Here is a 26,036-nt window from a genome sequence, read left to right as displayed (position 1 = left end):
TGAAATTAAGAATAAAAATAAAAAATAAAAACTAACTCAAGCACTATCCTCTGCTGTACAAAAAAATAAAGAAAACAAGAAACTCTGTTTAGAAATAGCCATAAAATCCAACAAAAAAAAGGACAGAAAATAAAATGTTGTAATCATTTCGTTGCGTGTCCTTTGCGTATAATTTAAATGGTTCGATTGGTTCCACTAGATACGTATGAACATATATATATATATATATATACTGAGAACACATACTATGTAAAGTCAGCAGCGAAAAAAAACCAAAAAAAAACCGAGCATTATAAATTAAAGAGAATTTGAAAAGAAAATATTAACAAGGAATTATTATTTAGAAATAAAAATAGTGGGCTTATGAACAAGATTTTTCAATTAAAATTATTTGATTTTGCTATTTGATTATCATTATGGACCTACATGGCGTATACTTAGTATTACGCATACGCCCCATCATCCCCCCAAGAAGAAAACTTGATATTTCCGTACAAGATTTTTCAATTAAAATTATTTGATACATGGCGTATACTTAATATTACGTATACGCCCCATCACCCCCGTCCCAAAGAAGAAAACTTGATATTTCCGTACAATTTTTCTTTATTTACGAATATAATGCCGTTTCTTTTCGCGGAGGGCTGGTGGAACAAAGACCGGTTCAGGATCAACGGGTACAACGGGCAGCTACAAACACACTATCGATCTATAAATATATAAATCTATATATATTCGTACAAATATATATATATATAGCCAATTACAAAGTACACATGCATTACTGCGCCATAACAAACAAAAAACAAAAATTACAAATAAGGAGAACTACACAAAAAAAAGTTCACATTATCATCTCTATAGTACTGCGTCTGTGTGTGTGTGTGGTTTTTTATATATATATACTCTATATATATATAATATATAATATGCGATATAAATATATATGTATATAAAAAAAAATACATCGAGTGCCGTAGAGTCGTAGAGTGGACTACCAAACGCTGCACTTTTCCGCCGGATTCATGGTACTCTCCGGCGGACAGCTGTAGGCTCGGGCAAAGTCCCGGGAATTCGAGAGCGGCCCCAAGACCCGGACAAAGCCCGGCGAATGGACCGAGGACCGGATCTTGGTCAGAGCATCCTCCGGTCGCATAGATCCGCACCAGATTTGGGCATAATTCAAGAAGAACAGCTGATCGTGTGTCATATTCAAGCCGGGTAGGAGTTGTTCGCGTCCATGCAGGGTTTCCCATTTTTTATAGGCCTGGAAAATCAGTTGGTTAATAATTAATATATATTCTAAGTAATTTTAGTACTTACCCTAAACGCCTGCTTAAGACCACCATTATCCGCTATATTCTCGCCCTGCGTCATCCGGCCGTCCATGTACATGTCCACCTCGTTGATCTTGTAGCGGGAATACTGATCGATGACGCACTGCGTCCGCTCCCGGAACGCCTCAATGGTGGCATTGTTCCACCACTGCATCATGTTGCCCTCCTTGTCGAACTGCCGGCCCTTGTCATCGAACCCGTGGGTGATCTCGTGGCCAATAACCACGCCAATGCCCCCGTAGTTCAGGGACTTTGGAAAATGCTGGCTATAGAATAGCGGTTGCAAGATGCCAGCGGGAAATACTGAAAAGGATCAAAGGATTCATTATTTTGGACATAGGATGAGATGGTAATAGACCCACCTATATCGTTCTTGTTGGGATTATAAAATGCATTCACCACTGCCGGTTCGGTGGTCCACTTCTCCTTGTCCACCGGCTGCCGCAATAGATGGAGGACCTTCTGGGACTCCCATTGCAGGATGCTCAGGACATTGTCAATGAAGTTATCCGAAACAATCGTCAGCTGGAGAGGATTAGGAGATCATACTTGGACTATATAGAAGTCAGAATAGTCAGCTTTATTTTACTCACATTAACATACTCCTGCTCCAGTTCGGTGGCATTCGTCAGGAGCTCTGGATACCCGATCCTTTCGTTCATCGAGTCGGCCTTCTCCTTGGCCACCGCCCGCGTCTCGTCGTCCATCCAGTGATTCTCTGTGAGAAGCTCATTGAACGCCGCCCGGATCGTGTGAATCATCTCGAGGGCCACCTCCTTGCTCTCCTGGTTGAAGTTGTCCCGGATGAAGAGAGCGCCCACCGCAACGCCCAGCTTCTTGTTGGTCCACTCGACGCACTGCGACCACCGCGTCCTCTCCGACTGGATGCCCATCAGGATCTTGCGGAACTCCACCCGCTCCCGCTGGTACTCGTCGATCATGTGCGCCATCAAGGACATCACCAGCCGCCAGAGCATGTAGTTGTGCACCACCCGGCGTTCGGTTCTGGCCAGGATCTTGCCCATTTCGGTGAGGTACTTGAGGCCGTAGGTGACTAGAGGTTCGTCGGCTTGGAGGGGAATGCTCGCCCCCAGGGCCGTTTGCAGGTACTCCGACCACTGCACCTCCGGCACGAGCTCCTGCAGCTCCGGCAGGGTCAGCTTTCGGTAGACGGTGCTGGTGTCGTGCCTGTCCGCCTCCGCCAGGGAGACGTTTACCAGCTGCGTCTCGAAGAGCACCACCTGCTCCAGCTCGGCGGCGGCAGTGGCCGGATCAGCGCCCAGGAGGAGCGAGACCTGGGTCATGTAGCGGTGGTAGGCCTTCCGGTCGCCGGCACTGCTCTCCTTCAGGTAGTAGTCCCGCGAGGGCAGGGCGTACTGCAGCTGGTCCATCTGGAGGATGTTCACCGAGCTGTTCTTGTCGTCCGCCCCCACATACAGCTCGATCATCACCGGCTCGCTGTAGTTGAGTCTCAGCTGGCCCATCAAGCGCTCCACGGAGAGATCCTCCGGCGGGCGCCAGTCGCGCTCGATCACCGGCCAGCCGCCGAGGGACTTCAGGACCTGCTTTAGCCGCCCGGAGCCAATCTTACGGATCTGAGCTGCACAAACATGGCGAACCAGGTATGTTTTTTCATTAATTTCATTCCTTAGCCATAAGTAGCTCTAAGGATTCCAAAACTTACGAATATCCATGCAGCTCTTGAAGAAGGTCTTGGCCTTAATGGTGGCCTTGTTGTCGCGCTCATCGATCGGTTCTTCCAAGACGCCTCGCAGGATAACCTGTTGCTGGTCAGAAAGGACCTAAAAACCGAAAAAACTTTTAATATTACCAAAATCTCATTTAAAATTCAAACTCACTTCGAAAGTACTGATGGAGCTGCGGTCCTCGGGTATGGGATGCATTTTGTTCCACGTTCCGCAGGCGTACTGGAAAAAGTCCTCGCAAGGATCGGCCGTGAGGTCCATGGCCGACAGGAGAGAGGCGGCTAAAGGGGGGGAAAATGGTGAAAATTGCAATTCATTTAGTTGTGGTTCCACGGGTATTATTAGCCAGTAAATCAAGCGAAAGGCAACCTGGGAATGCTGTCACCTGGCCGGGCAATTAAGTGGTCACCCCGTTTGTGGCCATAATTTATGGTCCTTTGATCGCAAATCCAAAGCCATTTTGTAAGCCTGTGGCTGTAAACTTGCTCCACAAATCATTTGCCAAAAACTTTTCTGATAAGAGATAAGAGCAGCACCCCCATGATGCACTTGCTCAGGTGGAGGGAAAAGTTTCTCCGCCTCGGACAAAAGTTATGAGGAAAAGTCAAAGTCAGAGACCGAGTCTAGGCCTGCATTGCCAATCCATAAATCAAAGTGTCTGCTCATTAAAGAAACTCTAGGGCGGGGAGGAAAACCTGGCACTGGAAAATTCATTATTCAGTTTCCTTGGAAAGCCATTAATTTATGCTAAGCGTCTCTCTAATAGCTTTTCTTCATTAAAAGTCCACGAAATAGAATTCCAGGAACTCGAAAAATAGAAAACAGCTTAAGCAGCTCACTCTACAGATTTTTAAACGAAAAAAGAAAAAGATTAAAGGCAAAGTAATCGATTGCGATTGGGGATCTAGGCTAGGCAATTATATGGCAATTTCGAATCCATTTTCATCGGAAAATATTAATCAAATATTCATGCCAAATCACCCCCCAAAAAAGTGTGCTAACCAAAGTGGAACTCGAAAACGAGTGATTGCATCATTTTGGTAATTGCTTGTATGTATAGCCTTGTATTCCTTGTATTCCCTGCACCTGGACAGCGTGGTTTGGTGGTGGTATGCCAAGCCAGTCAATCACCAGAGCAATTTCCTTTCCATCGGGAAGTTTTCTTGGAGGTGTTGCTGTCTGTTTCGCATTCGGTTGACATGTAAGTGCATTTGGAGCGGACATGCCAGGGAGTTCGACGAACGGATGGACAGCAGATGTCCTGTTTCCCCATTGATACTGTCGCTGCCATACTCCCTTAACCCGTGACCACACAAAAATGTGTCTGTTTTGCGAGCACTTAACCCATCTTAATAGCTAATAAATAATTTACAACGCAAATAAAACCACACACATTAGATGGCTTGTATCAGCCTCAGCCTAGTTTAGCCTCGATAGAGGAATTAGGGAAAACAATTCATAGGTACAGTAAGGAATGACTAAGGTAACTAGAATTAACCGGAAAAAATTCTAAAAAGGTTCTTATAAAAGCTTTGTAATTTTTCATCTTTGAAGATACTGTTTGAAAATCTTAAGGCCAATGATGAGAGGATTTTCATGATTTTAAAAAATATTTATATAAATACTTTAATTTAAATACATTATACAATTTGGAATTTATTTGAATTATTAATTAAAGTACTTATATTATTTATATATTTCTTAAGTACAATATTTTGTATAGCTTTTTAAAATGATTTTTTTAATATAAAGATTTCTTATAAAGTCCTCTAATTTTCAACATTTTATTTCATTCATAAAGTACACCTTAATTTTTTTTGAATCTAAAAAGTACCTCAAGCGAGGCATCACCGTACCCATTATGCCTATTAGTGCGCAAATTTTCCTTCTTGCTTTCTTTTCGTCATGCCCCATGTTGCCCTCAAATGTGGCAAGCAAAAAACCAAAAACCAAAAATTAAAGGTAAAGACTTGGTAAATGGATCTCAGCTTACCTGTTCTCACGCACTCCTGGGTCATGCAAATGCTGCCCTCCGGTGACCCCTCCTGGCCAGACCTCTGACCCGCCTGGCTCCACCAGGAATTGCTTCTGTCGCCGCCGCCATTGTCTGCAATTAGAGTTGGTAGATTTTTAAGAATTTGTTTTTATTGTTGTCTTGCTTGCGGCACTCAAGAAAATTGAATTTGAATTTTTCATTAAAAAAAAAATAAAATAAAAGCTCTGCCATCGATTCCACTGACCAGGACACATGTTGCACTTGTTGTCCTTGGAGAGGGGATGGGGGAAAAGAGGCAGCTTTAGTTATTAATTAAAGCGATTCAACCACCAACCACCCAACCGGCCAGACCCAGACCCAGAAAGCCAACCATTTTCACCCAGTAACTGGCCAGGCTAATAACATTTGCCACGGCGTTAATAGGTTTAAGTGGACCACGAGTAGCAAGTGGCAAGTGGCAAGTGGCCGAGTATCCGAGTATCTGGGTATCCGAGTGGCATGTGGCATGTGCCCCTCTCAGTCGAGTTGAACGTCCAGCTAGCAGCTCCCTTCAAGCGGACATGGCAATTATGCTTTAGTGGGTTAAAGGAGTGGGAATTTCATTATGTTATGGAATTAAAAGGAAACCACCGGGCATCCCACTAATATTCCCAGTAATGGCACGTTTCAGAGAAATCAATCAATATTCAATATTCTGGCAAAGATAACAGAATTCTATAAAAACAATAATAGGTACTTAATATTATTTTCGAATTAAAGGCCCTTACAGGCACTTATGGAAAAAAGCTTATTGTAGGACATAAAAGAAGACTTTCTTTTTTATTAATTTTTAATTAATTAAAAAAGTCCAAATATTATTAGGATGTTTTATACTAAAAGAAAAAGTGTCTATTTTGTTTTAAAAAAATTTGTAAACTCAAAACTAACTTTATTCTTGGAATATTTTAAATTCCAAAAAAAGTAAGCGAAAAAAGGTAGACTCCCCTAAAAAAAATCAAAATAAAATATTAGAACATACACTAATTAATTTAAAGCTAAAGTTAAAGGTGGATCTAAACGACAGGACAAAAATCGATGGACCCATCAGGGGGGCTTGGTGGAGAAAAAAAAGTGAAAGTGGTGGAGAAAGTGGGAAAGGGACATTTCATAGTCAAGGCCAGGCCTACCGCAAGTTCTTCTCATTTTCCCAATGATGATGATGTAGCTGTTGGGTATTTATGGAGATGCCAGCAATGAGATATTTTTAAATTGTTGTATAAAAAGTATACACCCATATAGTATACATATATATAAACACGAACAACGATGGAAATAGGCTTCGGAGGAGGTCCTTTGAGAGAGAAACATCCCTTTTTTCACGGGCATCGATGAATGAATTGGTTTTTTTGCTGTTTTTATACCCTTGCAGAGGGTATTATAATTTTGGTCCAAACAGCATTTTCAAATATTTTTCTTGACAATCGGATGAGAATTGGCGAAGTTATAGCCATCCCTGTGGGCCCTATAGGGGAAAACCCCATTTTCAAGGGGTCCCATCAGGAAAAATGGACAAAAAATCTAAAAAATATTTTGTCTCAGGATTTTGATGCAGAATGATGGAGAATCGATATAGAAATCGTTTAAGGTAATCCGCTCGAGAATCGGATAAGAACTGGCGAAGTTATAGCCATCCCTGTGGGCCCTACAGGGGAAAACCCCATTTTCAAGGGGTCCCATCAGGAAAAATGGACAAAAAATCTAAAAAATATTTTGTCTCAGGATTTTGATGCAGAATTATGGAGAATCGATATAGAAATCGTTTAAGGTAATCCGCTCGAGAATCGGATAAGAATTGGCGAAGTTATAGCCATCCCTGTGGGCCCTACAGGCGAAAACCCCATTTTCAAGGGGTCCCATCAGGAAAAATGGACAAAAAATCTAAAAAATATTTTGTCTCAGGATTTTGAGGCAGAATGATGGAGAATGGATATAGAAATCGTTTAAGGTAATCCGCTCGAGAATCGGATAAGAATTGGCGAAGTTATAGCCATCCCTGTGGGCCCTATAGGGGAAAACCCCATTTTCAAGGGGTCCCATCAGGAAAAATGGACAAAAAATCTAAAAAATATTTTGTCGCAGGATTTTGATGCAGAATGATGGCAAATCGACTTAGAAATCGTTTAAGGAAATCCGCTTGAGAATCGGATGAGAATTGGCGAAGTTATAGCCATCCCTGTGGGCCCTATAGGGGAAAACCCCATTTTCAAGGGGTCCCATCAGGAAAAATGGACAAAAAATCTAAAAAATATTTTGTCTTAGGATTTTGATGCAGAATGGTGGCAAATCGACCCAGAAATCGTTTAAGGTAACCCGCTTGAGAATCGGATGAGAATTGGCGAAGTTATAACCATCCCTGTCAGCCCTATAGGGAAAAACACCATTTTCAAGGGGTCCCATCCGAAAAAATGGACAAAAAATCTAAAAAATATTTTGTCTCAGGATTTTGATGCAGAATGATGGCAAATCGACTTAGAAATCGTTTAAGGAAATCCGCTTGAGAATCGGATGAGAATTGGCCAAGATATAGCCACCACAGTGGGCCCTATAGGGGAAAACCCCATTTTCAAGGGGTCCCATCAGGAAAAATGGACAAAAAATCTAAAAAATATTTTGTTTCGGGATTTTGATGCTGAATGATGGAGAATCAATCCAGAAATCGTTTAAGGTACTCCGCTTGAGAATCGGATGAGAATTGGCGAAGTTATAGCCATCCCTGTGGGCCCTATAGGGGAAAACCCCATTTTCAAGGGGTCCCATCAGGAAAAATGGACAAAAAATCTAAAAAATATTTTGTTTCGGGATTTTGATGCAGAATGATGGCAAATCGACTTAGAAATCGTTTAAGGTAATCCGCTTGAGAACCGGATGAGAATTGGCGAAGTTATAGCCATCCCTGTGGGCCCTATAGGGGAAAACCCCATTTTCAAGGGGTCCCATCAGGAAAAATGGACAAAAAATCTAAAAAATATTTTGTCTCAGGATTTTGATGCAGAATGATGGCAAATCGACTTAGAAATCGTTTAAGGTAATCCGCTCGAGAATCGGATGAGAATTGGTGAAGTTATAGCCATCCCTGTGAGCCCTATAGGGGAAAACCCCATTTTCAAGGGGTCCCATCAGGAAAAATGGACAAAAAATCTAAAAAATATTTTGTCTCAGGATTTTGATGCAGAATTATGGAGAATCGATATAGAAATCGTTTAAGGTAATCCGCTCGAGAATCGGATAAGAATTGGCAAAGTTATAGCCATCCCTGTGGTCCCTATAGGGGAAACCCCCATTTTCAAGGGGTGCCATCAGGAAAAATGGATAATAAATTAAAAAAATATTTTGTCTCAGCATTTTAATGCAGAATGATGGAGAATCGATCCAGAAATCGTTTAAGGTACTCCGCTTGAGAATCGGGTGAGAATTGTGGAAGATATAGCCATCCCTGTGGGCCCTTTAGGGGATCCAATCTTACCCGCAAGGGTATAGCGTATTCGACTCCGCCCAAAGTTAGCTTTCCTTTCTGGTTTTTTGTGTTTTAACGCAAAACATTAAAAACACGTTTTATAACGGAGATGTGTGTGAATATTCAATTAGGCCAACTGACAGGATGTAAGGAGGCCCCAGGACGAAGATGAAGGAACGCGATCGATTGAAACGGCCGGCCGTTAAAAAATTCATAGACATTCCCAGGCAATGCCGATTGATTGCTTTTTTTTTTCTCTGTGCTTTGGTTTTGTTTATTTTTTTAGAGGGAAGACCAAGTAAAAAAAACTCAAAACGAAAATGAAAGCGAAATCGAGAGGTGGGGTTGGACGCACATGAAGATGTAAATTATGCCCCGGCAGACATCCTTGCTCCTGAATATTTCAGTTGCTTTGAAACGCATTATTCCATGTACCCGCCATATTCCCCACCAATGCTCCACCAATACCCCCAAAAAAAGGGATCCGTGTGACGGGGGGTCTAGGGCATCATACCACATATCCAGGACTCCATATTCAGGACTCGCCCATGCCCAAGGATCAAAAATTGACAGCGGCCGGAGAAGGACAGTGACCTGAAGATGCCAAAAATGGGTGAGTTTTTTGGGGACTAGTTTTTAAGAAGGTAAAGGTTTTAAGAATTGGAATACTTTTTAAATATTGATAGCCGGTACTTGTAGTTAAGGTTGTGTTTAAAGGTTTTATAGGTATAGTTGTAGTTCTTTTAAATGAAATTTTATTGTAGCTTGAGAACTCAATGGTTTATCTTGTGGCTTTAATATTTTTTTTTAAATATTTCTTAAAAGAGTCCTCTTGTAAATAATTTTTGAACCACTGTGCCTGTTAAGTGACGGACCACAAAAAGGCTGTCAGGAAGCGAATGCCCGGCATTGTTTTTTCTTTTCCTTTCCGTTTTTTTTCTGTGTGTGTTGTGTGTGTGTTAGTTGTGTTGTGCCAAGCTGTTCCTGCTTGTTGTTTGACATATTCTGTAATTGAATTTCAAACAAGGTGGCATTCAAACTGGGTGGCATTTAGTTTCCCAGGCACCTACATCTGATGGCGAGGAGGGATGGCGGAGATTACAACACCGGCATCCTCCTGTTTTCAGCCTGTTGCACGATTCTGTTTAGCCAGGAGCCCTACTCCACCTCCACCTCCTCCTCCACTGTCACCGTCAAGGAAATTGAGTTTTTGCTCCATTTGTTTTTGGGGGCGCCAACCGAATGGCCAAGATGAGGGCCAAGAGGATGCCGAACAGGCGCTAAATTCACTTAGCAAGCCATGAAGCTGGAAGTCAGCGGAGCGGATCAGGACACAGGATGTGCCTGTTGATTGGCCAGGACCAGAATCCAGATGCCAGTCAACATGGCTTGTTGGGGAAATGTTTGCAAATTATGCAGAAAGTTTTTTGTTTCAATTTTAAATTCAATTTAAGAGGACATATGCACGTGTCCATTTAGTTTCATGGATATGGGCTTGGGTTCTTAGAGTTGGAAGTAGTTCTAGTGGTTCTATTATATTCATCACTCACCTGCCCCCATAGGTCTATGATACTTCTGGCATCGCTGGTGTACACTGGCAAAATAAATGGCCAGAGCTCCGATGGCCGCTCCCAGGACCGTAAAGGCAATCGCCAGGACTAGCAATCGTCGACGTTGCTGCGACTCCTTCAGCAGCCAGTCGCTGCTGCTGCGCTGTTGGACCGCCGAGCCAGGATTCAGGGACGGGCCAGGATTACGCTGCAGGGCACTGCCAACGCCGACACCGCCACTGCCATCAGGTGAGAGGAAAACCACTGTAGGTAGCTTATTTTGTTGCTGTTGCTGTTGAGGTTGCGACTGCTGCTGCTGCTGTTGCTGTCCCAGGAGGGGGGACACTACCGTGGCATTGAGATCCTCCAGCGGAGCATTGGCCTGCAGGTAGCCATTGTTGAGGGGCTTCTCCCCGTGCGCTCCGCCAGGAGATGCCGTTCCACTGCCAGAACCGGGCGCGACGTCATGTTGTTGCTGTTGTGACATGTTGCACGATAAGCTTATGGCACCTTATCGTTCCGCACTTTTGGCTAATTTATGGCCCCGACCGTACTACCGCTTTTAATTTCGAGCGTTTGACGGCCAAGCGGACAGCGGACAGACGGACAAACGGACAGGTGGACAAAAGGACAGTGGACAATGGACGGCGGGCAGCGGGATCACAGATCGCGGACTGCAGCCCCTTTGGCAGTTAAAGCAACAACGGCAGCGACGCTGGCTCCGACTGCGACTGCGATTCCGACTGCGACTGCGACTGCGACATCAGCGTCGATGGCACTGGAAAATCCAAAACAAATAGCCAGAGAAATATATAGATACAGATATCTGAGAATGATATACGATTGGTATTATTATGACATCAAAGACACGATGGCACCGACCGAGTAAAGTCCATGGACTAGGTCTATAATATTACTGAGGGTTCTAAAACCTCGAAAAAATAATACTTAAATAAAATAAACTAAAAGACTAACTTTTTATTAAAAAGAAAGTAAAATGTTTTTAGGAAAAAGAGTTGTTGTAACCTCTCAGATTACAGATTCATTTTAATTTGCTTCACTGTATTAGGGTTTTTTTTTGTGGAAAAACCCAAATGATAACCAACTAGTACTGGACTTAACCAGATTCAACCCGAATGCAGTCGCCACTTGGAGGCTTTACTGTGTCTACCGGCTGTCTATCAGAAGACGAGGCTTCACCGATTTCTGACAGATAATGGTCTTCTGATATCATCTCTCCGCCGACTTGGTTCTTGGCCAGTTTTTAGTGGCTACACTGGAGAGTGCGTGTTGCTTTTGAAGATTTTTTCTGTATTTTTTTTAAATTTTTAGTCGATTTTGCTGATTTTTGCTGATTTTTCTGTTGCTGTGGTGTGCCGATCGGCGATCGACGATCAGGGCCAACGTGTTTCCATGCTCAGCAGGGGATGCAAAGCTTAAACAGTGGTACACACAGAAAAACAATATATATTTAAATTTTTAAAAAATCTTTAACCTTTTTCTAAGGACTTACGAAATCAACTAATAACTAATAGATTCCTCTTAAGCTTCAGAAAAAAGATAGAATCACAATCTTGGCTTGGTATTTTTTCATATTTGTATTTAAAACTTTGAAATATTTATTTTCCAGCTTCAAAATATTATATATTACTCCATTTATTTTCCAAATAAGTAAGTTTAATGACCTATTTAAGGCCTAGACATGAAAGAAGCAGTATATTTTCAAAAACTCTTTTTCGAAAACATAAAGCTTAGAAAGCATTGGAATTTTTTCAGTTTATTTTTCAGTTTTGTGTGTCATTATTATTTAATACCCTAAAACTTTTGTAAGATTTAGATTATGAGTATTATTTTTAAAAGTTATATCCATATTTTTAACATCATCACTTCTTAGCCAAAACTTTTAAAGGCTTATTGCTATTAACTTAAAAAAAAAGCAACAACTACTAGTATTATTGAACTTTTTTTGTTTGTTGACATTTCACCAAAAACTTAATCCACTGTGATTTTAAGATCGTATTAATGCGCGGCAAATTTTGCAAAACTCGAAACTAGTTAACCCAGCTGCGAAGTCGACAGAGACTGCGACGGTGACGGTGACGGAGACGGAGACGTGGGCAGAGGTAGAGCAACAGGGGGCCGGCTATTGTGGCGTTGTGGGCGGTCTTGCCGGCTTGGATTGATTGAGATTATCTTTGGAACGATACTAATCCAAATCCGATTCAAAGCTCTTCGATCTCGTGACACTCATGAATATTTTGGTAACGATCGCCGGCGAAATGTTATTAAAATTTCTTAACAACAGGGGCCACGTGAAAGCAATACCAACAAAAATGCTAAAAAATATATACATATATAGAGTCAGTATATTATATCCAAGGGGAAAGGGGCCTTAGAAACCCGAACTGCGCGCCACAAAACTAAAATAAATTAATTCCGTCGTTAATTTCGCTTTTTATATTATAACCGCCTGCTTTTCAAAGCAAACTTGCAAAAAAAATGTTTAAAAAAAACTCTATTTAAACACTTTTGAGAAATATTTTAAAGTAATATTAAGGTGCATTACTTTTGTTTGGTGATGCCGGTTTTGAAAGGTTTATATGTTACCGTTCTTGTTAGTGTTTTAGTTTTTTGGTTCTAACTTTCACTAATTTATTTTTTCACTTTTGAGACTCTTGAAGTTCTTTTTAAATAAATTATTTGTTTGTTTAATGTTTTTAGATAATTATAATATTTTTTTCTTTGTTTTTGGTTGGCTACCATCCGCGCGAGGCGACTTCTCGTTGCGAACTGAGCGTTCTGAGCGCGTGTCCTTAGCTTTTAAGCGGCACGTTTGCCAGTCGCTGTCAGCGTCTCAGCCGGCGTCGCTGCCCCCGTCAACGACAACGGCGGCAACAGCAGCCCCAGTATTGCCAATGGCCGTAACACCCAGGAGGTGTATATTAAATTAATGCTAACTTGGTTACAGGGCTCCAAATAAGCAAGTTAGTACTAAAATTATATGCAACATTGGCGCTAGGGAGTTTAGTTGTCTTTTCTGATTTTCTAACTAAAATATATATGTTGGGGAGTTGAAATTATAAATAGATTAGGTTAAGGCTTAGTCTAAGGTTTACATCACTTTATTTTAATTTTTAAAAGGTGTCATTAAGGTGTTAGATGAGCTACTAAAACCTAAACAGTGACAAAGCCATTAATCTTTCCCTAAAAGTTTAATAATAGGCTATAAATAATAATATTTATGGCTAAATATTTAAAATATTATTACTAATTTTTAGAGAAGGTGTAGAAAAGGAAAACCCCACTTATGTGTTAACCATCTTACCCCTTTTTCCTAGGATATCAACTAGCCCATTGATTGAGGAATTCTAAAAAGTGCAGGCCCCCCCATCTTTATGGGGGCTATATTGTCATATCGCAGTACACCCACCCACACACCAGAAAAAAACAAAAACAAAAAACCAACCAAAACAAAACAAAACACAGACACTGCGCCAAAGGTGGAGCACAGCGTCGGGCTGTTTACCTGTGACAGGTGTTGCCGTTCTCCTGTTACCTTCTGCCATCCTCTATCGATATCGATGGCGGAGACCATTCGGCACGTTCCACACACAAAGAGCGCTAATCGCAGCTCCATTCTGCGGTTCACCATTTCGTCAGTCGTCCCATCCCCCCATTCCCCTAAGTCCATGCCAGCCAGCATGACGCTGTACCCCATACCCTATCCAATGTAGAATCTCCGGAGCCCCCCAAAAAAAGCCCTCTCCCTTTTGTGGTCATTGGCAGTGGCATTATCAGTGCGTGATCATCGTGTCATTGTCAATGTTCAAGAAAGAATCCACTACTTATGTACGTATTAAAAGAAAAAGAAAAAAAAATTAATTACCACCTTGTCTGATAAGTGGGAAGATTACGGGAAGAGCTTCCTTTTGGCCTATTCCACCACCCCCCGTCTAATCCTCCATCTAGATGTCTTGTTATTAATTTTCTTGACACTTGTTTTCAAGGGGGTATGGTGGTAGGTAATCGTTGAAATTACGTCTTCGGTGCCATTTGGCTGCGAATGATGGAAGACCTGTCTTTGAAGGCTTTTAAGATCGCTGTGGGTTCGAGCCCCTCTAGTATGGATTTCCACTTCCTCTTGAGGAATTCAAACACACCTACCCCTCCCCCGCCCTAATAATTTGATCGATTTTCGTCGGCTGGCTGATATCCTTGCCTGGCTAATACAAAAATAGATTGAAAGTTTCCAAACACGCGCTTTAAGCTCCCCAGAACGGAAGCCCAACAGGTGGCGTGGGTACACTGAGCCAAAAAAACAATCTACAAAATAAAACTACTAGTCTTTAAAACTAATAAAAATGATGTATTGGCAAATAACAACAATAATTGGATAACTCATCGTGTTTTTTTTTACGTTTCTTTAATTTGTATTATCAGGAAAATAGTTTGTTGTTATTATCATGTTATAGAGCGGGGTTATTAAAATGGCTAGATAAGATCAAAAACAATGCCAATGAAGACAAATTGAGGTTTTTATGAAGCCAATAATTATGCAACTAGACTTGGATTGAGTGTTATTAAATGTTTATACCGAAAATTCGGTTTAAAGTAGTTTTCATATGGTTTTTCAAGTGTAATAACCATCGCGTGTTTTGTAACCACAAATCAAAGACTTTTTTTCAACTCAACCCCCAAAATAATAAAACACTAACCCTTACACCACCCTCCTATAAAAATAAAATAAAAATAGAAAAAAGGACAACGACACCGAATATCCTTTTTTTTTACCTGAAATTTTAGTTTTGGCGCTAAACCTGGTGCGGCACGTGCGTTGCTTTTGTGCTTCCTCTTCTTTGGTGTTACCACTTTTTATGGTTATGTTGTTGTTATTGTAGGCTTTGTTGTTGTTGTTGGTGTCGACATTGGCAGGATGACACTGCTCGGACGCCATATGGCAGCCAAACAATGCTATTAACTTTGAATTTATAACCGAATTACTCCCTAAATCAAACAGAATCGATTCCTTCTAAAAATTAGGGACTTCTCCAAGCAAAATATATACATTTGTTAAGTTTTATCTTCTATGTCCGATGTTTTATTTTTGATTTTAATATATTTGGGTTAATCCCCACTGGAAACCACTTAATTCCTTTCACGAAACCCTCTCCTAATATATGAATATTATTTATACCGTCTATTAGGATTATTCGGGAGGATTATTTTGTCGATGCTTCTTCGTTGAGCGCGCGTTTGAAAATAACAGCAATAGCAGTTGTGCTTTTTTCATTCAGAAAATCACTTTAAAGATTTTGCTCGATTTTTTCAAGTGTTTCTATGGATTCCGAGCCATTTGGTTCGCTCCCAACTTGGCCTGTTGAGTAAGGTTAGGTTGCAGTTGCACCCAAGAGAGAGGTAACTATATGACCTCTCGCTCTATGCGACTTGTTGGGGCAGATGGGGGCACATGCGTGCAAGTGAGAGGTCATAGTTCTATCCTTATCCCTCACAGCCCCCAACATGTTTGGTCTCGGAAAAAGTTTGCATTTTTCTTATTTACTTTTAAATTCATAAGCATATTTACCAATTCATTTGGTAACTAACATCCCATTAGGCAACTCTAATCTTAACAATAAAAATCCTTTTCTGGATAAAAACCATTTTAAATTCATATTCATAAGCTTTTTCAAAGGCAAACCCTTAGGTACCATTCAAATCAAATTTGAATTGGCCGTTACAAATGGCCTAAGCTTTTTAGAAATGGTCACACTTGTTCATATTTCTCGAACTATCGATAGTATTTAAAAATGATACGACTTAATAACTATAATTTGAATATTAATATTGATTTATGAGTTACAAAGGCCATACAATTTAGGTAACCAAATAATTTATTAAAAAATATAAACTTTTTTCAAGCAAGTAGGTTTTTTTTAAAGGACACAAACTTCTAATCGTGTTTCTATCAGGTTTTTTCTGAATACTTTTTGCGTTTCATATTTTTGTTTTTAAATAACAAGTTAATATAAAAGAACTAACCAATAAACACTGTTAAACATTCTTCCTTTCAAAAGCTTATATTCAAAATATAATCACTCCATTTAGTGGACGGACTATCGATATTACTGTCGAAGCTTTCACAGCTCTATGATTGAATTGTTATTGTTTTTTCCACTTTTAACCTGAACGTGTTTTGAGTTTATTTCCTTCGACTTCGAGCCGCGTGCCAGTTTCACCTTTCCATGTTTTGATTCCGTTTAAATTCTTAGTAGCCATTTCTCTGACAAGTTTTTCCGCCTCCAACCGGGAAAATGCTGAAGCTGCTCTACTATTTGTTTTGGTTTTCCCTCCCCGGACTCTTCTTCTTTCTGCTCGCTGGAGGAGCTGCCGGTGATGTGGGATTGGCGGCGGGCCAGGAGGCGGTAGAATGTAGCCGCTTGGAGCGAGCCGATATCGAGGGAAGACTGTCTACGAAGACGCCGTACCGAGCGATTGCCAATTTTAATGAAACGTCGCCTCTGTATGCCGGTAGGTATTGGAGTTATTATTATTTTTTTGGCTAAACATGTACAGTACGCACCCACTAAACGAAACCTTCATGGCAGTGCACTCTTTGAAAGGTACCTACATAGTATAGACTTCATGTCGTGAGAACACTGTACTTCAAGGAGCAAATACCTTAAAATAAATTCGTATTTTAACTATTTTTTCTTTGTATAAAGTTTTAATTTTTAAATACTTATGTTCCCTGTTTTACAGTGTAATGAATTCTGTAAATACGATAGATTAGATGTGCAAAGATAGAAATATAAATAGACATTAGTAGAGTACTTATTTCTAGACAATTGCTGAATGCTATTTCTTATCTCAAAAGTGCAATTTCTTTCTATTTTTGTGCTTTATCTGTCTAGAATCTAGATGTTTGCATGAAGATTTGAAAAAATTTTCAATATTTAACAAGTTTATATAAAAAAATTTAATTATTTTCTAGGTTTTTATTTTATTTTCAATTGCCCATGATCTATATTATTCAGAAAATACCTTAAAATAAAGTCAAAATAAAGTGTTTTAGTTGGTGCCTACAGTACTAGTTGCTTTGGGGGGTTGCTGATCCTGTTGAAATATCCTTTTCTCCTCATAAGGATGCCGTCCAACGCGAATCTGGTCGATTATCCGCCATGGAACCCGGAATCCCAGCGAGAAGGTAATCCTCCAAGCCCAGACTCGCCTCGCGGAGATCAAAGAGGAAATCCTGAAGCAATCAAATCCGAATCTCTGTGCCGGGGAGCTGAAGAAACTGCGCAAGTGGAGCTGGAATTTCCTGAATGCAGCTGAGGACGAGAAGCTTCTGGTGGCCGAGGGCGAGGACGAACTGACAGAACTGGCGGAGCGCATGCAGAACCGTTTTCCGAACCTCTTGCCGGACATCTACGACCCCGGCTGGTACTTCTTCAAGTATACAGCCACCCAGAGGACCCTGAAGAGCGCCCAGAGCTTCGCCACTGGACTTTTTGGACGCCATCGTATCCATGCTGTGCGCTATCCACCTCCCCTCCATCAGGATCCCATTCTGAGGGTAAGTACTGCTCCCATTTCTAGGCTATATATCCATTTATGAGTTCAGGTAGTCCTGCAAAGGTAGGTACATGCATGAATATTGGAATATTAACGGTAAATTTCAATATTTTGGGTAGAATTTTTATGTGGCTTTATTTTGGTAATGGCCAAAAGATTATACTGCCAGAAGCTGGAAATGCAATAGGTCGGGTTAAAAATAAAAATACATTCGTACTGAACAGTAAAACAAATTCAAAAGGCTTTTATTAAATTCAAATTACTGGACTATCGAAGACGAAAACCACTCGATAATTCATCGTGGTCGCTGGAACCATCGCTATCGCCAGCGAAAAACGTGACTAATCGATATATCGATTGGTATGTCTTATCGATGTTTCTTTTCCACCGCTAAAAGAAAGTGTGACTAGAAGAACGAAATAAGAAGAAGAAACGAAGAACGAAAAGCCGTAAATGCGTATTTCCATTCCCGTCGCAGACTATTTTTTAACATTCGCCGTGGGCACGGAAGCCACCGCATACTACGATTCGTTTTGATTTTTTGTTTTGCCAGCCGTTTTCGACTGGCGCCGCGTGTTTTGCACGCCCCCCCCTCCACCACCTCGGCTGCCTCTGCCGCCAGTGCGTTTTCTTCTTTATTCGGGCGAGAGTTTTCTGCCGCAGACCCCAAAATGGGCCAAGATCCGTAGGAGGAGCAGCGTGAAACGTGAGCGAAGGCGAAAGGCGAGAGTGACCGACCAGTGCGGAGCGGAGAGAGTTGCAAGTGGAACAAGGAGACAGGAGAGGAGTGGTGAGGAGAGAGGACAACGGGCAGAGGCAAAGTGTGAAAAGTGTTTGGGGTTATGTGCTAGTCCCCGCGGGGGAGTCATCGTCACCGTCACCGTCAACCGTCTACCGTCTGCTGTTTGAATCGCAATCAGAATCAGAGACGTAATCGCGTGGAATGTGAGCCAGCTAACCCCCCCACCCACTCCCGTACAGCCTGTATCGCCGCCCCCGTTCCATCGAATCCATCCGAAACGGCAATAATACGTTTTCACAGACACTCATTCGTGTGCCTCACTGAGTGGCACTGCAGCTGTGATTCCCAGACCGAATCCGAATCCGATACCGATTCCGATCCAGATTCCGGGAAATCCAGTGTCCAATAAACATGCTCGAATCCCATTATAGCGCCATGCTCAATGCGGTGGCATCGGTTGCAGCGGCCGAAGCCAGTGCAGCTGCTGCTGCCGCCGCTGCTGCAGCCGCCGCAGTCGCCGACGACAATAGCAACAACAGCAACAATAGCAACACCACCAGCAACACCAACAGCCAGAGCCAGAGCAGCAACACAAACAGTAACAACAGCAGCAGTAACGGTAGCGCCGTGGACATAGCCGGAGCTGAGTGCGTAACCAGTACCGAGGGCGACGACGACAGCCAGGATTGGGCCACATGGAACCGCAAGAGGATGATTAAATGGCCATTTCCCAATCAGTTCGGTGAGGTGATGCTGCCCTCCTATTTCAGCCTGGATCTGGGCGGCAGATTCGTGTTCGGGGAGCGGATCCGGGACGAGAAGTGCCCGCTCTCCTTTATGGCCAAGCGCCACTCGGAGGCTATCGTGGCCATGATGTACGAGCGGCAGACGTGGCGTATCCGGGAGCGCATGAAAACGGCCAGTGTGGCGCTGGTGCTCTGCCTGAACATTGGCGTGGATCCGCCGGACGTGGTCAAGATCCAGCCGTGCTCGCGACTAGAATGCTGGATAGATCCCAGCTCCGTGTCGCCGCCAAAGGCCATGGAGCTGATCGGCAGCAGCCTGCAGATGCAATACGAACGCTGGCAGCCACGGGCGCGCTACAAGAAGTGCCACGATCCCACGGTGGAGGACGTGAAGAAGCTCTGCACATCGCTGCGCCGCAACGCCAAGGGCGAGCGCATCCTGTTCCACTACAACGGTCACGGCGTGCCCAAGCCGACGGCCAACGGCGAGATCTGGGTCTTCAACAAGACCTTCACCCAGTACATACCGCTGAGCATCTTCGAGCTGATCACCTGGATGTCGGCGCCGTCGATCTACGTGTACGACTGCTCCAACGCCGGGATCATCATCAACTCGTTCCAGCCCTACGCCGAGCAGCACGAAAAGGAGCTGGAGAAGCAGCGGGCCAACCTCCAGAAGCGGGGCGGTGTCCCGCAGCTGGCTACGGGTGCGGCTGGGGGTGCGGCCGCCACCCAGAACCAGGTGCAACAGCTGCAGCAACAGGTCAGCTACAAGAACTGTATCCATCTGGCCGCCTGTGCCGCCAACGAGATCCTTCCGATGAACGCCCAACTGCCGGCGGATCTCTTCACCAGCTGCCTGACCACGCCCATCAACATAGCCCTCAAATGGTACGCCATGCAGGAGAAGCTGGGCATGGTGCCGCCCATACAGAGCGATCTGATCGACAAGATACCAGGTAAGATGATCCCCCCATCCCAGATAGAGTCCCACAAGCTGATGGATTGGTACTTCCAGGCAAGGTCAACGATCGGCGCACCATGATGGGCGAGCTCAACTGGATCTTCACCGCCATCACGGACACGATAGCCTGGAACACGCTGCCGCGTGAACTGTTCCAGCGGCTGTTCCGCCAGGATCTGCTGGTGGCCAGTCTGTTCCGCAACTTTCTGCTGGCGGAGCGCATTCTGCGCAGCCACGACTGTACGCCCGTGTCGCTGCCGGCACTCCCGCCCTGCTTCCGCCACCCGATGTGGAAGGCGTGGGACCTGGTTGTCGACCTGGCGCTGCAGCAGCTGCCCGACATCCTCGAGCACAATGCCCCGTACCGGCAGCTGCCGTTCTTCGAGCACCAGCTCACCGCGTTCCAGGTCTGGCTGGACAGCGAGTCCGAGTCGCGCACTCCGCCTGAACAGCTGCCGATCGTGCTGCAGGTCCTCCTCTCCCAGGTGCACCGACTGCGGGCGCTGGAGCTTCTGGCCCGCTTCCTCGATCTGGGCCCGTGGGCAGTGAATCTGGCCCTGGGCGTCGGAATCTTTCCGTATGTCCTGAAGCTGCTGCAAAGCTCAACCCGCGAGCTGCGACCCGTGCTGGTGTTCATCTGGGCCAAGATCCTGGCCGTGGACCCCTCCTGCCAGGTGGACTTGGTCAAGGAGTACAAGTACTTCCTCTCCGTGCTGCAGGACACCTCCGTCTCCAAGGAGCACCGCACGCTCTCCGCCTTCGTGCTGGCCTCCATCGTGCACAACTTCCTGCTCGGCCAGACGAGCGCCCTGCAGGGTCCCCTGCTCTCCATTTGCCTGGAGCAGCTCAACGACGGCAGCTGGCTGCTCCGCCAGTGGCTGGCCATATGCCTGGGCATGCTGTGGCAGAACTTCGAGAAGGCGCGTTGGTCGGGAGCCCGGGATCTGGCCCACGAGAAGCTGTACGTGCTGCTGAGGGACTCCATTCCGGAGGTCCGGGCCGCCGCGGTCTTCGCCCTGGGCACCTTCATCAGCTCCGTGACGGACCGCAGCGAGGAGCAGGCGAACAACATCGACCGCATCATCGCCATCACGCTGCTGGAGACCGTGGGCGAGGACATGTCGCCGCTGGTGCGCATGGAACTGGCCGCCGCCCTCCAGTGGATGGTGCTGCTCTTCGAGTCACAGTTCGTGGCCATCTACCAGGTGGAGCACGTGCGGGATCACGCCTCCGCGTCGTCGTTTGTGATGTGTGGCGACAGCCGGGACCTCATCTCCTCCACGCACAGTCTTGAGCGGCATGTGAGCATGCGCCGCGGCGCCAGTTCCAGTTCGATATCCAACATGGGCGGGGCATCGGCCTCGAGTGGCGGAGGCTCGGCGAGCGGCGCCGGGGGTGGCAGCTTGTCCGGCAGCACGTCCGGTCGTTCGAAGAGCGGCTCGGGCGGCAGCACTGGAGCGGGAACTGCTGCCGGCGGCACCAACACCATACCATATCAAATGATCTTCACCAAGCTGTGGCAGGGCATCTGCAATCTTGCCCAGGATCCGTTCCCGCGGGTGGCGGCCATCGCCCACGAGATCGTGGAGCACGTGCGGGACACCGCCCTCTGTCCCATCATGGCCGCCAAGGAGGCCACCATGGCCACGGCCACGGAGAAGTGCAACAGCCTGAGCGTGAGCCTTCCACCCAGTCCCAACACCAGGGTGAACTACCTGAGCAGCGCGGCCGGCGCAGGAGGAGCTGGCGGCGGCGCTGGAGAATCGCCGCCCGTGGGAGCCACCGCCTCGGGCGCCAGCCACTGGGCCCAGAAGCTGCGGCTGTCCGGCAGCGGAGCCGGGGTGGCCGCCAACGATCCGCATGCGATACTGCAGCGCAAGCTCCGCACCAGCTCCATCAACGACGAGACTGACAGCGCCCCGGCGGCCTATGCGCGTCCGGGGTGGGGCGGATCACTGGGACTGCCGAGCGGGCCGCGGGAGAGCACCCACTCGGCGCGGAGCAGCGGCAGCGAGAGCAACCAGTACTTGGACCCGCCTCAAAGCCTGACGCCCATCGTCCAGACGGAGTTCATCCCGTGGGCCATCTCCTACTTCACGCGGCCGGGCAAGCATCGATACAGCAGCGCCGAGGGAGCGGCCGAGGAGGGATTCCAGCGGTTCCCGGTGGATCGGAACTCGGCGGAACTGAGGAAGCGCAGCTCGCGCTACATGCGGAACGACTTTGTGCGGCGACAGGCGCGACGGCATCAGCGGGAGCAGACGGATCGATCCGGATACGAGATGTGCGTGTGGAACCGGAAGACGCAGTTCACGCCCTCCATTGTGAAGCTCCTGCCGTACGAGCCGCAGATAGCGGTGGCCTACCGGGAGAAGGTGCTGGCCTATGACTTCCAGTGGAACTCGGTGCGGACTTATGGCTCGGAGGCGATGTCGGGAACGCCACATGGCTCATCCTCGGTCTTTTCCCGCGTCAGCAGCGTCGAGTTCATCAATGCCCAGGACGAGGCGCTCAAGCTGGTGGCCCACGACGACGGTGTGGTGCGCGTGTGGCAGTCCTCGCCCGGCGCCAACTACTCCTCGTCCTCCTCCTCCTCCTCGGCGGCAGACGATCCTCCGGCCAAGGCGCGCCTAGTCACGGCCTGGAATGCTCTGAGCCCGATCCACCAGCAGCACAACAACTTCCGGCAGCGCATCATCGGTTCCGGCGGCGGCAGCATTGGGAAGGGCATGGATGCCAGTAGCCTGAGTCTGTCCACCGGCATCGTGACCGCCTGGCAGCAGGCGCAGCAGCATCTGGTGGTGGGCGGCGGTGGCTGTCGGTTCCTGCGGCTGTGGGACGTGGAGCGGGAGCTGCGACTGAGCGACATACCCCTGGGACGCAGCGAGTCGGGGGCAGCCCGAGTCCTGGCGCCCTACCTGCCCAACATGCGATGCGACGTGATTCTGGCCGGTTGCGACGACGGCACGGTGCGGCTGTTCGACAAGCGGTGTGCGCCGCAGGAGTCCCGGATCTGTATCTATCGCCGGCACGACGCTCCCATCCTGCACGCCAGTCTGCGGGCCAACGAGACGGTGCTGGTGTCCGGTTGCACCGACGGCCGGATCAATGTGGTCGATGTGCGGGCCACCTCCTTCCCATACGGCGTCGAGGAGCGAGTCATACACAAGTGGAATGCCGGGAACGATGTTACGGCGATCGCCAGCCACCAGTTGGCGGACACGGTGGCGTGCGGGAATGCCTTCAAGATCAGCATCTATTCCCTGGACGGTCGGCTGCAGAAGACGCTGCGCACCAACGAGGGCTTCATCGGTCCCAAGACGGGCCATCCCACCTGCCTGTCGTTCCATCCGTACAAGGTGCAGCTGGCGGTGGGCTTCGTGGACAACACGGTGGCCATTTACAGCCCCACGGGAGCAGGTAACCATTAACTACCGCCATCCGGACGCATGAAGTCCGAGCGCATGTCTAGCGATGCTTTTCTTTTGACATTCCGGGTGGGGGTGTCATCCCATCTCTGTTTGACTTTCCGATATCGATTTTTCGATTTTCAATTATTTTTCGACAACTATCTGACATGACCTTTCACCATTCCACAACCATTGTGAATGGATGTGATCTCATCGAGTCGGCCTTGCTTCTCGTTGCAGTTCTATAAGCGCTGTGGAAGATGGAAAACTGACGTCGATAAGAATCCCGATACCTTGGTCAACGCACGCAGGTTCCTTGCGGAGCCGCAGATGCAGTCAGCAGTGGAGCATGTGCGGAGCAGCACCCGGCTACCGGAACTCCGGCCGGAGGATGTCCAGCTCATGTATACGGTGTGTGCCTTCGAGACGGCCTGGCGTCGGCCACGTCCCACTGATCGATGGCCCACCCATTCGGTGTGGTGCAACTTCTTCGATGTGCCCGCCCTGAATGCCATGGAGTTCTTCGAGGACCTGGAGTACTATTGGAACGATGGATACGGCTACGAGCTAACGCATCGCATTGCCTGCCCGGCAATAGCGGATATGTTTGCGGCCATAAGGTAAGGATACTCCGTGACTCCTTTTTTTATGGATCTTATTAATGGTATCCTCTTGGTAGTTCGTCGGAAGCTCCTGAGGAGCAAGGACCGCTGCGGTCCAATGCCACATTCTACTTCACGCACTCGGGAACGCTGCTGAAGCTGCTGGCCCACCTCGGACTGGCCCGGGATGAGGAGCCGCTGACGCACAGGCATTTTGCCAGCGAAAGGCTCTGGCGCACCAGCCAGATAGACGCCTTCGCGACCAATCTGGCCTTCCTGCGCTACGAGTGGGTTAACTTTTCCACCCTGCACCTCGGATCCTCTTTTTAATCGTTACTCCCTCCATTTCAGTTGCGTTGAGGAGGCGCCACATGTCCTGGTATTGCACCAGGAACGAGTGGTACGCCTGCCCGGCTGTCCACAGGACAAGGACCTCTGTCCGCTGGCCACGCTGCGTCGCATCTACGCCGACAGCGTGGAACGCTGCGACTTTGAGGAGCTGTGCCAGCTGAAGGACTAGGGCTGGAGTCGCCGCTCTGCACTGCACTCTGCTGAGCTCCCGCTGCCGCTGCAAGACCTCGAGAAATGGGATTCGTCGGAATGATGTTATAGGATACCGAACTGAACTGATGCTATGATGGAGATGGAAATGGAGATAACGATGTTGTTATATGCGATGTGGGGCTGGGCATATTGGGGACGATCTAGCCTAGGGTTAGTTTTATAAGCAAAGTGACCAGGACAGGCGAGCTACCAAGCAACCAAGTGTGGTGTGTGTGTGTGTTGACCATGTGGCCGAGTCGAAATCTGTGTGTTTTGTATGCCTTATTAATCAATGTGGACCATCCAATCCGAGAGCCAGACAGATCCGAGACGCAATGTCGAGCAAGAGAATAAAGAGTGTCGTTGTAGAGAGATGAGGTGAAAGGAGAAAGTGGTAGCCCGTGTCATGCTTTATTACTATATCTATCTTATATGCATATATATATATATATTTTTTTTTAGATATTTTAACTCCCTCCCACTCCCCACAGCTGCTGTACACAATACCTCTATGGTTAACCCCTTACTTTTATTTTTATTTACGTTTTTTCCTTTTATTTTGCTGTTGTACTATACCCCGAGTCCTTATCCAGGTCCCTAGAGATCCAGGTCCCAATCCTAGGGAAGCAACGCATAGTGTACATATATAAATAATGATTTCTAAGATAGACCTATAGAGCTCCGATACGAAAACACATATGCATATATACACAATTATACATATAACTAGATATATCTATCTATATATATACATATATGCCTCTATTCAAACCTTCCTTTGCCATCCCCGCACCAACAAAAACCCAAAAAAAAACTAAAAACTAAAAAAAAATGGATAAGAGAACGTTCGTTGTGCTAACTTGTGTTATATACCTATAAACCGATTACCGATTACATATATAATTAGATATACCTAGTAAGAGCGAGGAGGCAAGGAAATTGAACAAATGTTGGGTTCCTGTTCCTACTAAAAAAAAACAACAACAATTGTTAATCGCAGCTCTCAAGATTTATGATTTTTTTTTGGAAAATTTTAGAAAATATAGACCGAATGGGTCGTCTTGGGATGAGAAAGAGAAGACGTTTGGCAGAGAGTGAGACGGATGGAGGGAGAAACCCATACACTTTGTACATAATAACTTAAAAATTTAATCACTTTCTTATTATCTTTATTTTTTTTTTTATTGTATATGTTTGTCCCAACAACAGCAGTAACCGTAACAACAATTAAAATTAACGAAATTCTAGTTTAAAGCTTAATGCGCTTGAACTTTTCACTTTGTTTAAGCTAAAAATAAAATATGAAAAATCGAAAAAAATCAATGCAACACCTGGCTGGGGAATGACTTTTGTTTGGTTCTTCAATTGTTCT

The 26,036-nt window shown here is 45.9% G+C and overlaps 3 protein-coding genes across 4 annotated transcripts; 2 read left to right on the top strand and 1 right to left on the bottom strand.

Annotated features, from left to right (window-relative positions):
• Positions 1–588: 588 nt before the first annotated feature.
• Nep1 (Neprilysin 1) lies at positions 589–15,323 on the bottom strand. 2 transcript variants are annotated; one of them, XM_017234276.2, is made up of 9 exons: positions 14,874–15,323; positions 10,083–10,860; positions 5,037–5,150; positions 3,197–3,324; positions 3,022–3,139; positions 1,931–2,937; positions 1,700–1,862; positions 1,324–1,640; positions 589–1,267 (listed from the first exon to the last, which is right to left on the bottom strand). In XM_017234276.2, the coding sequence occupies exons 2-9, from the start codon at positions 10,567–10,569 to the stop codon at positions 995–997; spliced, it is 2,607 nt and encodes an 868-aa protein (XP_017089765.2). In that variant the 5' UTR covers positions 10,570–10,860; positions 14,874–15,323; the 3' UTR covers positions 589–994. The 2 variants fall into 2 exon arrangements, with proteins under 2 accessions (XP_017089765.2, XP_017089764.2); XM_017234275.3 differs by lacking the exon at positions 14,874–15,323 and adding an exon at positions 12,649–12,845.
• A 921-nt stretch (positions 15,324–16,244) lies between these two features.
• On the top strand, positions 16,245–25,983 carry Mipp2 (Multiple inositol polyphosphate phosphatase 2). The gene is made up of 5 exons (XM_017234210.3): positions 16,245–16,610; positions 17,225–17,658; positions 23,760–24,139; positions 24,199–24,408; positions 24,473–25,983. Exons 1-5 carry the CDS (start codon positions 16,394–16,396, stop codon positions 24,639–24,641), a joined length of 1,410 nt encoding a protein of 469 aa, XP_017089699.2. The 5' UTR covers positions 16,245–16,393; the 3' UTR covers positions 24,642–25,983.
• On the top strand, positions 18,043–23,897 carry raptor (regulatory associated protein of MTOR complex 1). The gene is made up of 3 exons (XM_017234209.3): positions 18,043–20,104; positions 20,164–23,529; positions 23,760–23,897. The coding sequence occupies exons 1-3, from the start codon at positions 18,811–18,813 to the stop codon at positions 23,765–23,767; spliced, it is 4,668 nt and encodes a 1,555-aa protein (XP_017089698.1). The 5' UTR covers positions 18,043–18,810; the 3' UTR covers positions 23,768–23,897.
• Positions 25,984–26,036: the final 53 nt, after the last annotated feature.

The sequence above is a fragment of the Drosophila bipectinata genome, chromosome XL (genome assembly GCF_030179905.1).
Source record: "Drosophila bipectinata strain 14024-0381.07 chromosome XL, DbipHiC1v2, whole genome shotgun sequence".
In the NCBI taxonomy this organism is placed as follows: domain Eukaryota; kingdom Metazoa; phylum Arthropoda; class Insecta; order Diptera; family Drosophilidae; genus Drosophila; species Drosophila bipectinata.
Note: the sequence above shows the minus strand (reverse complement) of the source record. Positions and strands in the feature narration are given on the sequence as shown.